The 16,192-nt window shown below is 40.6% G+C and overlaps 1 protein-coding gene and 1 pseudogene across 2 annotated transcripts in view; both read left to right on the top strand.

Moving 5' to 3' along the window:
- MFSD6 (major facilitator superfamily domain containing 6) overlaps positions 1–16,192 on the top strand; it is a 66,280-nt gene that overhangs the window by 31,607 nt on the left and 18,481 nt on the right. For both annotated transcript variants that reach the window (XM_045856059.1, XM_045855974.1), the window contains one exon: positions 11,261–11,358. In XM_045856059.1, coding sequence (XP_045712015.1) covers positions 11,261–11,358 — 98 coding nt within the window. The remainder of the gene's footprint in view (positions 1–11,260; positions 11,359–16,192) is intronic.
- Positions 12,391–12,865, top strand: LOC123830436 (annotated as a pseudogene).

The following is a 16,192-nucleotide window of genomic DNA, read 5'->3' as shown; positions in this document are numbered from 1 at the left end:
TTGCATTTTACTTAATGGTAGCGTACATATTTGCATGCTTGCAGTTTTACCTTACATGTTGATTTGATCTTTTCAAAACCCCTATAGTATAACCAAGGCAGTTATGACTGTTCCTGGAAAAAACCACTTTCGGTGTTCGTGTCCTGGATTCCGCCACTTCATCCAGGGTGCAGCACATGCCCCGCTGTGATGAGCACTGTGAAAACGCATTTATTAGCACTGTGTGTCAAAAGCTTTCATTTTACATGAACCACTGGAAGAGTAAAGAGCGACCCCCTCGGTGATGTAAACGAGTGACTGCAGCTGGGATTAGGTGGCACACCGTTGCCCCAGTCCACCTCTAAGGCTGCAGCCTCACTCGGACTTCAGAGGCCCTGAGAAGCTGCCACTGGTTTCACACATTTTCTTTCTGGTCTAAGGAGTAAGTGGCTCTTGAGTAAAACACTACCATCCTTCATCAACTTTTGCTTTAATGTTGTTGTTGTAAGTAAACTTGGAGGTAATTTTTGTGGGATGAATTGTACCCCATGAAAATTTACATGTTCAAGTCCTAATCCCCATATCCTTTGAATGTGACTGCATTTGAAGACAGGGTCTTTAAAGAGGTAGTTAAGTTACAATGGGGTCATTAGGGTGGGCCCTAATCTGACCTGACTCGTGTCCTTGTGGGAAGAGGAGATTGGGACACAGGCACACCCAGAGCGAAGACCACGTGAAGGCACGGAGTAGATGGCCAGCCACAGCCGAGGAGAGGGGTCTCGGAAGAAACTAATCCTGCTGATACCTTGGTCTCAGGCTTCTAGCCTCCAGAATTATAGGAAAATAAATTTTGTTGTTTAAGCCACCTCATCTGTGGTGTTTGTTATGGTAGCCCCACCAAACTAACAGTCACATAGGCCTAGCTCCATCCTAGTGTAGGTCCCTCCCCTCTAATGCTTGGAGGACAGTTACTTAGCCTTGGCCTGGCTACGTCTCATGATGTGGAGCTCGCTTCCTCACGAGGTAGCTAAGATCTATGTCACTTAGGACTCTTTTTACTTACGTCACTTAGGACACTTAAGTGGCAGAAAACCTTACCCAGAGTGGCTTAAGCAAATCAGGGATTGGACTGTGTCACTGAGAAGCCTTAGGTGTAGCTTTAACCAGGTCTCAAATGCTGCGATCAGAATCTGAGTCTCACCATCTGCTAGCTCCGTCTCCTGTTGGGTGGGCCTCATACCTAGGAGGTCCCAGGCAGGTCCAGGCACACACATTCCCAGGATCAAGCCCAGGTCAAAATAGAGAATGCTACATTCTCTTGGTTTCTGCTTAGCAGCTAAAACAACAACATCTATTGTTCTGACTGCCCACAGGCCTCACTTTAGGCTAACACAGCCCACTTCTTCAGCAGAAAAGCCCTTCATATGTTTGAATGTCCCTCCTACAGCTTTGTGCCTCCAGTTCCCTCAGGGATTTTCCCTGGAACCTCGTCCCAGACTCTCCTCCCACTTTCCCATCCTTATTCTGGCTCCCTTCTCTTTTTTTGTCAGTGATCTTTTAATTGTTCCCACTTCCTTCTGTGGTGTGGTTAAAGTAAAAAACAATGGAATTATTTTCTACTTTTAGTTAGGTCATGATGTTCTTTCAGTCTGAGTTTGGATAAACTTGTTTAATTCCCTCAAATTTACCTTGGGGTGAGCTACCTCAAGGTTACCTCTTGAGGCCTTTTCCAAGTTAATTGCTATGCCACATGTCAATGATTATTTTCTGCAAATTATAGAATTTGTATTTTATGTATACCTCAGGCCATCTCAAGGAAGATTTTTAAACAGAATCATGGTGTGTGTGTGTGTGTGTGTGGTCATTTCACTTTAACACAAATGGAAACTATAATAATAAAACAGCATAGTGTTTCTTCCAAGTGGTTGGGTTCCATTAGTCAGGGTTCTGTTTTGTTTTGAACTTCCTTATGTTTCTACTTGGAGATATACACAGTTTAAGAAAAAATATACAGATAAACTAGAAGAACAATGGAGAGATGTAAATATGGCCAGGAACCAGCACAGTAACCTGGTTGATAGTTACCATGATGATAACTCTTTGCTTATCAATTTCTTTGGAGAGGAAAGGTTTGAAAGCAGAAAAATAACAAATTACGAATGACCAGCAAACACTCAGGCTTCACTTTTACTGTTTTCTTTTTCTAGAAAAAGTAAAGCAAGTATTGGTAGCTGCACAAAACACACACAGCTAAGTGAATAGCCTCCCCCCATCCACTCTTCTGACAAACAGTGTGGTTGTTACTCTCTGTTCTACAAGGGCGGGTTAGTGATGAGCCACACCTGCTTGGTGATTGAAGCCTCGTGGCTTCCAGGATCTCACTGGTGATTCAGCCCTGCTGCAGCTGGTATGGGAGTGCCACTGACTCTTTGAGCTTTGTGGCTTGTACGCTAACTCCAGCTCTTCTGGTGAGCTGGCCTGTGAGTACTCAGTAACCCTGTTATCTGCTTGTGTCCATGTGTTGAGGATCCACTGCATGAGTGCTTCAGGGTGCCCAAAACAAACAAACTGTAGTCAGCTATTCATTGAACTATTGCTTGTCCACATAAATGACTTAATATTTATCTTCAAGCATAGCCTATTAATATCAATCAAAAAAGTTGCCAAATATGGATGTCCATTTTTTTAATCATCCTAGTTCTAGGCCACTTTTTTAAGCCAGTTCATTCTTTCACATGCCCATCATTTATTCCTATACCATAATCAGATATAATATGTATACATATATAATTATGTGTACATAGTTTATATTTAAATCTTGTTCACCTGCACTTACACAGTGTTCAAGTTGAATGATGTTCTATTTAAAGTACTCATATTTCCCCTCTAGCCATGAGTATTTATTGAGTGCCGGCTGTGTGTCAAGCACTGGAGATAAAGCTGAGCCAGCAGAATATGGAACAGACCTCACCCTGTGTGGAGCATACAGGCGGGTTGTTGTGTGGTCACCAATGAGATAAGGATTGTGAGGAGAGGCACGTGGTGCTATGACCACATATGAAGGAGCTGAGTGAGATCTGAAGGAGGAGTAGGGCATCAGGTCACAGTAAAGGATGAGTGGGGACAGTGGCCCAGTGGTCCATTCGGCATTCATGTGGCTGGAGGACAGAGAGCTAGACAGCGTTGTGCCAGAGTCTACAAGGGAAGATGTTTTATAATGGAATCTTGTTTCCTGTTAGCAGGGTCGATTCAGAGGTTCCCATTGTATTCTATACGCTTTCTGATGATTCAGGTGGCTCATGGAGCCAATGAGCACGTTTCTTGAAGTCAGTGTGTACAGACTGCCATTTTCTTTGTCCAGAAAGAATATGATAATGGCAATACTGATTATTTCATATTAAATGTGACTTTCCTAACTGTTTGTATGACTGTGTGGTTTACTCACAGCCAGTCTCACAATATATTCAAAAGATAATGAATATTGAATATAGTTCTTGCTAGGATGTTGTATTGCTTTTTAAATTTTTATTTATTGATTTTAGAGAGAGGAGGGAGGGGGCAGGGGGGAAAGCGAGGGAGAGAGAAAGAGAAAGAGAAAGGATTGACTTGCTCCATTTATGCATTCATTGGTTGCTTTTTGCATGTTGCTTCTCCTGACTGGAGATTAAACATGCAACCTTAGCATATCTAACCAACTGAGCTACCTGACCACGGCCTGTCTGTTGTTTTTTAAGCCAAAATAGAAATTCAAATAACAATCCCTTCAGGTTGGAGAGCCATTGGTCAGACATCATACATCATTTACCATGCCTATTTATAGCTACATGAAACACTGACTGGTCTCTGCTCATTCTCTGACACAGTAGATATACATATGGAAGAAAATTCAAAGAGTACTAGAAGATGTCCAGTAAAGTTCCTCTCTCACACCTGGGACAGTCCCCCAATTCCCCTTCCTGGAGACCGTCAGTGATAGGAGTTTCTAGTGTGTCCTTCCAGAGATGTTCTATTCACGTAAGCTCATGCATGCATATATGACTCTCCTTCTCTGACATAATGTTAGAATGCTGTACATACCATTCTGCAGTGACTTGTAGTTTGCTTTAGGTGACAGCATCAAGTAGTTAGTGGATTAATGATAAAATGTAACGTATTCACAACTTAAACTTTATAAAACACACAAATATAAAGACATTTACTAATCTTTTGATGTAGAGCCAAACCTTTTCTTTGACCACAATTTTGCTGAATGGGGTTAAACCATACCTATAATCTACAGTTTCTATCAGTTTCAATTTCTTTAGTGTGGAACACCAACTTAAAGATACTTTCAAACAATCTGAGAGCAGAATTCTTTTAGTTTTGTATTATTTTAACCTTAATGTTTATGGTTGTCTCTCCCATGCCTAATTGGACAGTTTTTTTTCACCTTTTAAATACTGTTATATGATTACCAAAAGGTACATAATTCACTATACAAACTCAAAATCTACAGAAATATATTCTTTAGACAATGAGGGGCTCTTTAATAAGTTTTCAAGATAACCATGAACATGGTTTGGTTTCTATCTCCTTCTAGAATTCTTTATATACTAATATAACGAGTATGGACACACACGCACACACACAACATTTTAGGACACAATGACCAGGAAGCCACTGTTTTAAGAGACTCATTCAGCAGTTCTCAACAGGTGTCATTTAGAAATGGACAGAGGCTATTTTTAATTATTTCAGAGACGGGCATTGAACACCCAAGGGTCAGGGATGCTGAACATCCTGCAATGAATAGGTAGGTCCCATATGATAAAAAATTATACCATCCCTGGCTGGCGTAGCTCAGTGGATTGAATGCGGGCTGCGAACCAGAGTGCCGCAGGTTCGATTCCCAGTCAGGGTACATGCCTGGGTTGCAGGCCATGACCCCTAGAAACCGCACATTGATGTTTCTGTCTCTCTCTTTCTCCCTCCCTTCCCTCTCTAAAAATAAATAAATAAAATCTTTTAAAAAATTATACCATCCACAGTAGTGGCCAAATGAAAAACACTCTTCTCAAGAGAACAGTTATGCTTTTTGCCTTTATATTTTATCAATTTATATAAGATGGTGTTAAATTATGTTACTATAGAGTCACTGAGTACTTGAGCAAGGCAGGCTCCTTTTGAATACAAAGGTGGAAGACACCATCCTTACCTCCCAGGAGCTCACCATCTTCTGTGTGCATCAGTGGCAGACTGTGACAGGTATTCTCATGGCAACAGAGTATAACAAAGGAACAGGGGCAGGTGGAACCAATCATACTGTATGGAGACATCTGGGAAGGTTTCTTGGAAGGGATGGTCCCTTTCAAGGGTAGGACTCTCACAATTAGAGGTAGCAGTTCCAGAAGGCACATCTAGGAAAAAGAGAGGAATAAGTCATCAGCTCTGCCAATTCTAGCTAAGTACTCGGTCTGGGCATGAGGTGTGGCAGCTCCTCCACATGTGGCAGCTCCACCACAGAGAAATGTCCACGTCTTCTCTACCTGTCTGGCTGCTTTTGCTACCATGAGGGCGTGAAAAGAGTGTACCATGATGGTAGCTCAGGGGATGCCAGCTGTGTTCCCTTTAAATCAGACACAGGATGGCAGGAAATGCCACGATGAGAGGACAAGAAAGGGGAGAGAGAGCAAGAGATTCTACATCATTACAATAAAACCCTGTTCTGCTAGAGACACAGAGAAACCCTGGTGGAATATTTATAGTTACATTACATCATGGAGGTTGGTTGGGAGGAGGGGGATGGATATGAGAAAAGAGATTTTTTCTAGACTAAAAGTTAAGTCTTTCAAGGCCTAAACCTTGTTTGTAATTATTTTCTAAAGAGTCTGGATATACATTTTTTTCCTAACTTCTTCAACAAACTATAAGGAACATCATCTTACTAAGGTCATCAGTAGGAATCAGTCCTTATGCTGGAAATAAGCTTCATTCCTGGGGAGGACCACACTGCTTACATTGAATGCTTACATTAAACACCAGAATCTTGACTATAATTAGCAGCTGATGTCTCTGCCTGGTTTAGACAGACATCTGCAACAATATCTGAAGGAGGTTTTTATTTTGCTTTTTAATGACAAGTGTATACAGACCATACAAGGATGATTGGGAACAATGGAACCTAACCTACATGAGACATACTGTTTACCATTCAGAAAACCTAAGCTGAACCCTGCATGTGGCAGACTCTGGACTCTGTGTGCTCCAAGTGTCTGGCATTAATGACCAACCTATCCCATTAGAACCGGTAAAAACTCATTAGGGTGTGGTGGCTGAGGAAATTGTCCGGGTGCTCTGTAACTTGTTCAAAATGTTGCTTTCTGAATCTTAGTAGTTGCTAGTCTCTTCATCCCCCACCTGCCCTTGAGCAATAGTTGAATGCACTGGAACCTGTGCATCTTGTAACGCAGGTTGCAGAGAATTTTCAGTCTACCTGTAGATACTTCATTAGTGGTTGAAAAAATACAGTCTTCATCCAGGTATTTTGTTTTTATCCAGTGGTGTGGGGGTTTTTTTTGGTTTTGGTGTTTGAGGAACTTTTATGTTTTTCTGGCGGCGGTTTTGCAAAATACTTGCTCCAGTTCCTCAGTGGGCTGAGACTAGGCTCTCTTTGCATAGCACTGCTCTTCTGTCCGACAGATCTGAGCATTGTGGGGTAGTCCTGCTTGGGTCTTTCTTTGCTGCTCATACCCTGTATTGGCTCTGGAATAAAGTATAATTTCCACATTGAATCTGGGCTGGAAAACTTCAACCACCTTTTCATAAACCCTTCGACTTTGACCCTTTTTATATCTTTTACTTTTATATCTTTCAGACACCCTCCCTGTCTTCAAACACTTGGGATTTTACAGTTAACCTTTGTTCCCATTGTCCCACTGCCTGTAATGCTCCTCCCACTTTTTTTTTTTTTTTACAATTATTTCTAACCCAGGTGTCCCTGAATCCCCAGGGATAGCCAATGGCCTCACCTCTGTGTTCCCACAGTGCTTTATGCATACCTCTTAAAGTACTCTATTTTAACTTTGTTTGCTTACATGTCTGTCTCACCATAGACTGTAAGTTCCTTAAAGGCAAAGAGGATTTCTCTTTATTTTTATTCCTCTTGGGTCCTGCATAGTGTGTGTGGTGCATACGGGTATCTCAACAAATGTTTGTTGAACAAAATTCATGCTCATTGTGGTTTACAGAGGCCTGGGAAGCATTTACCCCTATTATAGATGGTTAAAATTAGAAAAGTAGGGTGTCATAACTAGCCTAAACTCTGTTAGGAATTGTAAAATGACACAATTTTATCCATATTTGAATACTGTCTGGAAAAAGGGTACCAGTTCTATTATAAGATCACTACCAGGTTTGTCCTGTGAATTGTGGTTGTGTAAGAAATTCAAATCTCATAAACTTTTTCTCCTACTATTATATTTTGCCCAAATATAGAACCAAGGTGTGTGACAAGTAATTTGGGTTTTCCATGGAGCAGTGTTTTCTGCTGAATAATTTGATCCCTCCCAGTTGTATTCCTCTTTATGGAAAGTTCACTTAAACCAACCACCAGTGCTAAAATTGCCTTTATTGTCTTGTCCATCTTTATACTTACTGATTTCCTGCTGTAGGAAGGGAAGAGGAAAGTGATGATGTTTCTGAGCGTTTTCATTCTAGGTGTTCGGTAGGTATCTGTATCTCACTGAGAGAGATTCTCAGACTATTTTGCTGTATTTCCAGACTTCACAGTAGCCAGAAAAATCCTAGTGCCCTAAACATGTGCTCTAGTAAATCACATTATAAATTCTAGTTTATTAGCAAGTCCTTAATTTCATGAGAGTGCATGTGTTTGCTAGGGCTGCTACAACAAAGCACCACAGATTCTAGAAAAAAACCCAGAAATTTATTTCTTCACAGTTCTGGAAACTAAAATCCCAAGGTCAGAGTGTCAGCAGGGTTTATTCCTTGTGAGGCCCTGTCTTCCGGGTTTACCTCGGTTGTCTTCACCGGGTCTTCCCTGTGTGCCTGTCTGTGTCCCATCCTCCTCTTCCTGTCAGGACACCAGTCCTATCGGCTTAGCACTAACTCATATGACATCATTTCCCCTTCATATTTCTTTAAAGGCCCTGTCTCCAAATATAGTTACACTTTGAGGTACTGGGGTTTAGGACTTAGAACTTCAGCAGATAAGTATATTTTTTGAGGGGGGGCATACAGTTCACCCCAGAACAGTGAATAATATGGAAGTTTAAATACTGCACTCAGATATTAAAGAGCTTACTCTTCAATGACTGGTCAATAAATATATGTCTACTTCTTTCCCTTTTCATAAATTAAAATGCTCCCTTCCTTTCTGCTCACAATCTTCTTACCTTTGCTGAGTTCTTGAAGTCACCGGCTTCCCTAGAGTGGTTGGTGAGGAAGGAATGCTAGTGCTCCTCTCTCTTTTGGAGTTCTGGAATAAAAATTTTGTCAGAAAACAAAAGGTTATGTGGTGACTTTAAAATAATAATAATAATAATAATACCATTTATTGAGTGCTTATTTGTAGCAACTCACTGGGTGTAGTGATCACACCAAGTCTGCAGAGTAGATGTTATTATCCCTATTTGATATGAGGAGACTGAGGCTCAGAGAGATGAAGTAGCTGGCCCTGGATACTTCTTTCCTTTTTTTTTTAATCCTCATGCCAGGATATATTTATTGATTTTTTAACATTTTTTTTAGAGAAGGTTGGGGGTGGGGGTCAGAGAGACAGAAAGACATCAATGTGAGAGAGAAATATTGATTGGTTGCCTCCCATATGCCCCTTGACTAGGGAACAAATCCACAACCTAGGTATGTGCCCTGACCGGGAATTGAACCCGTAGCCTTTTGGTACACAGGATGACACTCCAACCAATAAGCCACCTGGCCAGGGCACCCTGGATACTTCTTATTTTTGTTTTTCTCCTCTAAGGCACGACTTGGGTCCTGAAAGATGACTATCAGCTGTGAGATTAGAATGTGGGAAAGACGTGAAGGATATATCCAGCTCATAGTCACTTGGCTTATTGGTGGCAACTAGAAATGTAAGGGTCACAGAAGTTACAGACTCCAGTGGCTGAATTCCACATGGGTAGAGGGCTGAAGGCATACCACAGTCTCATACTGGGCTGACTGACTCTGGCTTGCTTTAGGCCAGGACCGCTGGACTGTGGGCTGGATTAAACAGTGGTTGTCATGGTAACCCCAAATCCAAGTTGGGCTTAGAAGAAAGGTTTGGGAGAAGTGATATGAACACAAGGAAGATGTACTACCATTTTTAAAAAAATGATAGGAATACAGGGCAGTATTATTGGAAGCTGCTTGGAATGAGCTAAATCAGTGGTTGCCCACCCTGGCCGAGTATCTGAATAATCTGGGCAGTGTTCAAAAGCACAGTGCCTGGGTGCCAGTCCTAGAGATTGTCACTGAGAGCGGCATGGGCCTTGACATTTGTAGTTTTTAACAGTTACCTGAGTAAATCTGATGTATAGTCAAAATTAAAAAGAACTAGTGAGACAGGCCAGGATTTGGCAGACTATGGCTCCCAGGTCAAAGCTGGCCTGCTACCTGTTTTTGTACGGCGCATGAGCTAAGGATGGCGTCTGTACTTTTAAGTGGTTGAAAAAACTCACAATAATAATAATATTTTGTGATACATGAAGATTATATGACATTTAAATTTCAGTTTTTATAGTTCATACTTTATTGGAATACAACCATCCATGCGCATTCACTTACATGTTGTCCTGTGGTTGCTTTCGCTCTACAACAGCAAGGCTGAGTAGTTGCAAGAGACCAACAAAGGCCTAAGCTGGTTACTTTATGGCCCTTTATAGAAAATGTTTGCTGATCCCTGACTTAGGCTAAGTTGAGCTCATCAACAAATCTGGTACAGAACTTAAAAAGGTGACATAGGCTGTGTAACTTGTGTGTTTGTATAGTATATTTTGCATTTAATTTCCTGTGGGCTTTTTTGTTTGTTTCCTAGCAGAGGGACCCTGCTTGATGGATCTGTAGCAAGTCTGTTCCACACATTTTTTATCAAAGAGGATTGAAACATACTCTTTTTCTCTCAAAACATACAAGTACAAAGAACATAATGCCCACAGAATATGATGACCCAGACCCTTTCAATACTGCAGATCTCCTAAATCCCTTCTAATACTCATTTCCTATCTCTTTCCCACCCCCTCAACCCCCCTTTTTTAATCTTTCTCCCATCCTTCTGTTCCATATTTGTAGTTAATACCAGCTGGATGCCTCAAAGCATTTCCTTCCCTTGATCCAATGTTTGAAAAAAGGACAATATTTATAAGGATGATTTTAATATAAAAATATAGTTGAGCAAGCAAGATAGGATAATACTGATTGTCATATTGGTTCATTTCTTTTACCTTCTAGTATTCATCCACCTGAATTTAGAAAAAAAGAAAAGCATTAAGGCTAGGAGAATTAACAGAAAATGGAGAACAACCAAGAAAGAGAAATCCCTGCCATCAGGTTGTTTTGTGCAGAGGAGCTGCCACCGTTTGCTTCCAACCCCCCATCCAATTCAGAATGAGAGAGATTGGAACCTTATGCTTGGAAATACTACTTTGGGCTTTTGTTTATTTTGTTTTTACTCATAATTTTAGTGGTGGTGATTGTAAGGGGGAAAGTGAACATATGATTTCATGCTTTTTAAAAAAAAATAAACATATAACAATTGAACTATTAGGAAAAAGTATTTGATTTCCAAAGTTTATTGTTCACCATTGGATGAGTTTTGATGACCTTGAGAGTCTCCTTGTGAAACTGCTTGGTGTCTTGGGTACTGCAGGCGAGCCCATGTTCCTATTCATATGTTATCCTGTCCTTCCCCTATCATAGGAAATAGCTACTCTCCCAACATAGAAGCCTGGAAAGAAGCCCGCAATGTCATTACAGATGGCAGTGTGCCCAGACTATCTTTAAAAAAAAAAAGCATCCTCTCTGCTACTAATTAAGTTTCAGGAAGAGTGATGCTCGCCTTTATATTAGCAAGCACTTTGAAAGGCTGAGGGCAGATATGTAGAAGCAATTTTCTTATTCCTAAGAGTTCCTGGTTAAATTTAATTGTTCTTTAGCATCTGCACTTCTAAGTTGGGAACACTGTCTGCTGGATGATGGATGGTTTGGGCAGGGGGAAATATAGGTAATATCTGCATGTTTATTTCCTGTACTGGTCCCCTGACTTACTTTATTTTACTTTCTTCAGGGTTCTGTATATTGGCCTGGCTTGCAATACGGCTCGCTATATTTATATTTCCTATCTGGAAAATGCTTGGACTGTTCTCCCTATGGAAGTTCTTCAAGGTAAGTTAACAGCTGGAATTGTGATGATTTTTCTACCCAACTGATCTATGACCATAAAGGATCTGTGACCTTCAGCATCTGACTCTACAAAGGAAGGGTGGACCTACTGTTTTATCTGATTTTGAGGTGGTTGTTAAGGAAGAGGTGACATCAGTGGGGCTGGTTCTTCAGTTATTCTGAATTCTGTTCTGTGTTTGTTGAGTAAAACAAAGCTAGATTTGACCCACACCCTTGTGATTAAACAAAGAAAGAGGAACTCAAGCATAAACTCTCATGTACAGCTAGGCATATACATCCAAAGGTGTTTTTAAATTTAATAGATTCATCTTTTAAAGATTTTGGTGTTTTGTTTTTGTAGGTTAAGTACATTTAATGAAAAAAGTTGTCATAGTTATTTTATACCTTCAGTTATTTTTGTCACATCTGTACACATTTGTATAACTAAAGCTGTAGTCAGGCTATTGTTTTCCCTTTAAATCTTTGCTCAAATACGCTGACCTGAATTCTTCTATTGGCTTTAATGCACTGTTTTCCTTTGACATAAAACTTGAAAAAAATTCCTAGGAGGCTCTTTCCATGTGGCTTAAGAACACTGAAAACATGGATATCTATGTAAGCTCATTGCTATGTTAGCTCATATATTTTCAGCTATATCCTGAGAACCCCTGTTAGTAGCTTGGCTAAACCATTTGGTGGTTGGCATTATGATTAAAATAAGGTTCAGGACAATGTCACTGGTGTTGAGGTCTTCTGGGATAGCCCAGGCTCTAAATCATTAATTATACTAAATAGTCTGTGAGTATATACAATTTCATTAGCTTTATAGATTGCTGTTATCATTTTCCCTAACCCTGAGGATATAAATGCAGCACATCAACATAATTTCTTGTTATAATATCTAAGATGAAAGACTCACAATTAGCTTTTCCTGTAAGTGGCCTGAGGTGACCTCTGAAAATGGTTTGCTATTCACTTGACCTGAAAGCCCCACAAAATCATGCAAATGAAGAGGTTCAAATCTTTGTGTTCAAAAACACTCCTGAAACTGCCCAGGCCTGCAAGGGTATGCACATCAGAAAAACCACCAAGTACTGAAAGATGCCACATGACAGAAGCAGTGTGTGCCATTTCGTCATTATAATGGTGGAGTTGGCAGGTGTGCCCAGGCCAAACAGTGGTGCTGGACGCAGGGTCGGTGGCCCAAAATGAGTGCTGCATTTTTGTTGCACAGGCTTAAAATGAAGAGAGTAATGCTGAACTTGAGGGTTTAGATGTAGATTCTCTGGTCATTAAACACATCCAGATCAACAAAGCTCCCAGGATGCAGCACAGAACTTACAGAGCTCGTGGGTGGATGATCCCAAACATGAGCTCTCAGATCTGACACATTGAGAGGATCCTTACTGAAAAGGAGTGGGTTGTTCCTGAACCAGAGGAGGAGGCAGCCCAGAAGAAAAAGATACCCCAGAAGAAACTGAAGAACTAGAAACTTATGGCCTGGGAGTAAATGCAACATCAAGTAAATGCTAGTAAAAATAAAAGCAGGGGGAAAAAAGAAAATTATACATCTGAACAAAATGCAATCTCATTCATCGGATCCCATAATGGAAACAGGGTGGGGGAGGCGAGCATATCCTAATTAAAAGGAAATAGAATTTATAGTCACACTATAATTATAAAATTCAAATATAAACACACTTTATTTATTATTTTTTATTGTTGTTCAAGTAGTTTTCTGCCTTTTCCCCCCACCCCTCCCAACCACACCAGCCCTTCCCACCTTCCTCCCGTTTCCACCCCCCTTGTTATTGTCCATGTGTCCTTTATAATTGTTCCTGTAAACCCTTCACCCTTTCTCCCCATAAAGATGCTCTTTTTAGAATTGATGCAAGATGCAATTGGTCAAAGGAGATCTCGTTTATAAATATGTAGAAAATCAAAATATGGTGTTATAATTAAAAAATTACTGTTTGTAAAAACGAGAACTCTGGAAGAGTCTTGAGGTGGGATGCACATCTTGGCATTATGTCATTTTAGAATAGCAAGACACTCAACATGAACTGCAGGAAAGAATTGTGCAATAACAAGGTACTTGCAACACAGTTCTTAGGCCTTTTCACCTCTAGTTCCTATTCTGTTCTAAGACAGGATCCTTGCCTTACTTAAGGATCATTTATTGGTCCTTAAGTGCTTCATTTATTGGTATGCCACAGTGTGCAGGCTCTATAAAAGTAACCCACACTGGTATGCCTACAAAGAAAGTATATTGTAATAATATATGACTATTTTGTCTCCTTTTTTTCAAATACTAATTGCATGAAAATGGACAGTTTGCATAAGTGACTCAAAAAAGTAAAGGAGAGAAGCTTTTTAATGAAATGGTTAAAGGAACAACAGAAGAATTTTATAAGAGGGAAAGAGACAAACGCTGTTGTGAATTAAAAAGCTGTTGAAAAGAAAATATATATTAAGTAGCTACTAAGAGTCAGGCAGCATGGTGGGTGCTGGGAATGAAATTAAAAAGCCACTTATTAATTTAGGCCCCAAGGTCTTACCATCTGGTCCAGAAGCCAGATATGTAAACACATCATTACTATACAGTGTGTTAGATGGAGTCAGAAAGTGTGCCAGGTAATGGAGAAGGAGCTCCAGGGAAGGAATGATTAGCTTTGTGAAGCAGGGAGTGGGAGGACAGAGATGTTATTGAAAGATTCCCCAAGGAAATCACATACAGGCTGGATTTTGAAGGGTGAATAGGAACCCACCAGGTGGCCTAAAGACTGTGGGCATTTTGGCAAAGAGAGGAGCCAAGAGCTGAGTGCCAAAGCTCAGGAGTGGGAAGCAGAATAGTGTCTCCAGGGAATCTGTGGTATGCCACGGCCAGGGCTCAATGCATTCATCATTCCAAGCTGCCAACCCAGGACACAGCTTTATAATACCTATGTGTACCTGAGGGCGTTATCCCAGGATTTAGGGACTTGGTCATACTGAATCTAAGAGGAAGAAATTCCTCTTCCTGTGGCAAACTGTAATTTACACATTTGTGCTTCATTTCATTCTCCCCTGTGCCAGTAGAAACCCTCTTACTGATCTAAAGCAAGTAGAAAGGGGATCTATACAAACAGACTCTCCTTGTGTAATGGAGAGCTCTGTGACCAGTTCCACAGAGTTCTTTGTGTCTAAAACTGGAGGAGACAGTTTCATTCCCTGGCAGAAGTGAGTGCTGAGTGTTTTGGCTGTATAACAAAAACAAAATCCCTTGCCTTTGTTTGACCCATGTCCACCCTGAAGAAAACAGTAAATCATCCACGTGGCATTAATCCTGTGTCACAGGAACATACTTCAGCCTGAAAAGGTTTGTTTTGCCAGTCTGGATCCTTCCACCTTGACAAACTTATCCAAATGACTTTAAAGTCCCTGTGCTTAAGGCAGCTCTACTTACAATACAGTAAAGACAAGAAATGATGACAAAGCACTGAGTGATTTAATTACAGTACGATAGATGCTGCTTAATCCTTTGACTGGAATTGTTACCTGGTGACGTGGGGCTGTCATCATGAATGATCTTAACAGTCTGGACACTGAACAGTCAGCACTTCCGTTCTTTGATTCTCAACCAGCTTCACACAAGAGGGTCTATCTCACCTCTCTGTCCTGTCACCCCTTGCCTTGTTCCCAAACACTGTGAGAACTAGTACCACCTAGTGGGCAATTAAAGGGGAGGAGAGAAGAGAGGTGCTTTATCCTGTATCTCCTGCTGCCAATCTCTTCCCCATTTGTGTTGCATGTGACTAATGCAGGAAGATTCCTTGTTATCCTTTATTCCTTGATGCTCTTGATCATCATCCCCATTAGTCTCCTCAGACCATGTGGGTAATAATTAACAGATAGGAGGGGGGATTAAGCAAATATCCCCTAGGAAGGAGGCTATGCAGGTATCTATTTGAGGATCAGAGTAAGACTGTTGGGAATTGTGAGGATGTTTCTTACCTAGGATCTTTCTCACATTTAGTAGCCAATATTCTTTTGCAGTCTTATTCTGTAAGCAGTTGGGCTACCATTTGCAGCAAATATATTGTTCTGTAGGCAACTGGTGGTGCCATACAAAGAAGCAGGAATGCCCACAAGGAGGCTGTAATTTATTTTAAAATGAGACAGTGGGTCTAAGTGCCTAAAAGCATTGCTGGGTGGAGTAGAAGGGTTGGGACAGTTTATATTTATTTCTCAAGGTCTCATTTTTAAAACTCATAGGACTTTTCTCCTTTACTTTTGTACAAGAAGCATTTAATCATTCCTGACTGTGGTGATGAGAATACACTTTTGATAAAAATCAAGCTCAAATTTCTTATGAGCTTTCCTGTGTGGGTATTGGTTGTAAATCCTTGTAAGACTTTGAGATGACTGTGATCAAAATTATTCTTGCTATTAAAATGTACTTAGGGAGAGCAAGCCTGCTGTAACTGAAGAGGTCTTCTGAGGTGCTTGAATTAATGGCTCAAGTACTGAAGTGTAAAAAACGAGGCCTATGTCAGGTCTTTCTCTGCAGGATGCTTGATCAGTAGGAACTGGGCTAAGATTCTAATGAAAGACAGTTTTTTAATGTCACCAGTAGGAGGGCTTGAGCTGACATTTATGAAGATTGCTTTCTTATTTAGTATGCCTATTCAGCTGAGTAAGACTTGTTTTTATTCATCTTATGTCTGGAAGAACACGGAGAAATTGTGAAAGGATTGGTATGATGCCCTTATCTGACAGTTGGAATTCTAAACATGATTCCAGTCTGTTACCATCCATATTGGAAATTTTCTGTCTGGCTTAACCCTTGAAACACAGG

The sequence above is a fragment of the Phyllostomus hastatus genome, unplaced genomic scaffold (genome assembly GCF_019186645.2).
Source record: "Phyllostomus hastatus isolate PE091 unplaced genomic scaffold, TTU_PhHast_1.1 phas_contig_1, whole genome shotgun sequence".
NCBI classification, from domain to species: Eukaryota; Metazoa; Chordata; class Mammalia; order Chiroptera; family Phyllostomidae; genus Phyllostomus; species Phyllostomus hastatus.
Note: the sequence above shows the minus strand (reverse complement) of the source record. Positions and strands in the feature narration are given on the sequence as shown.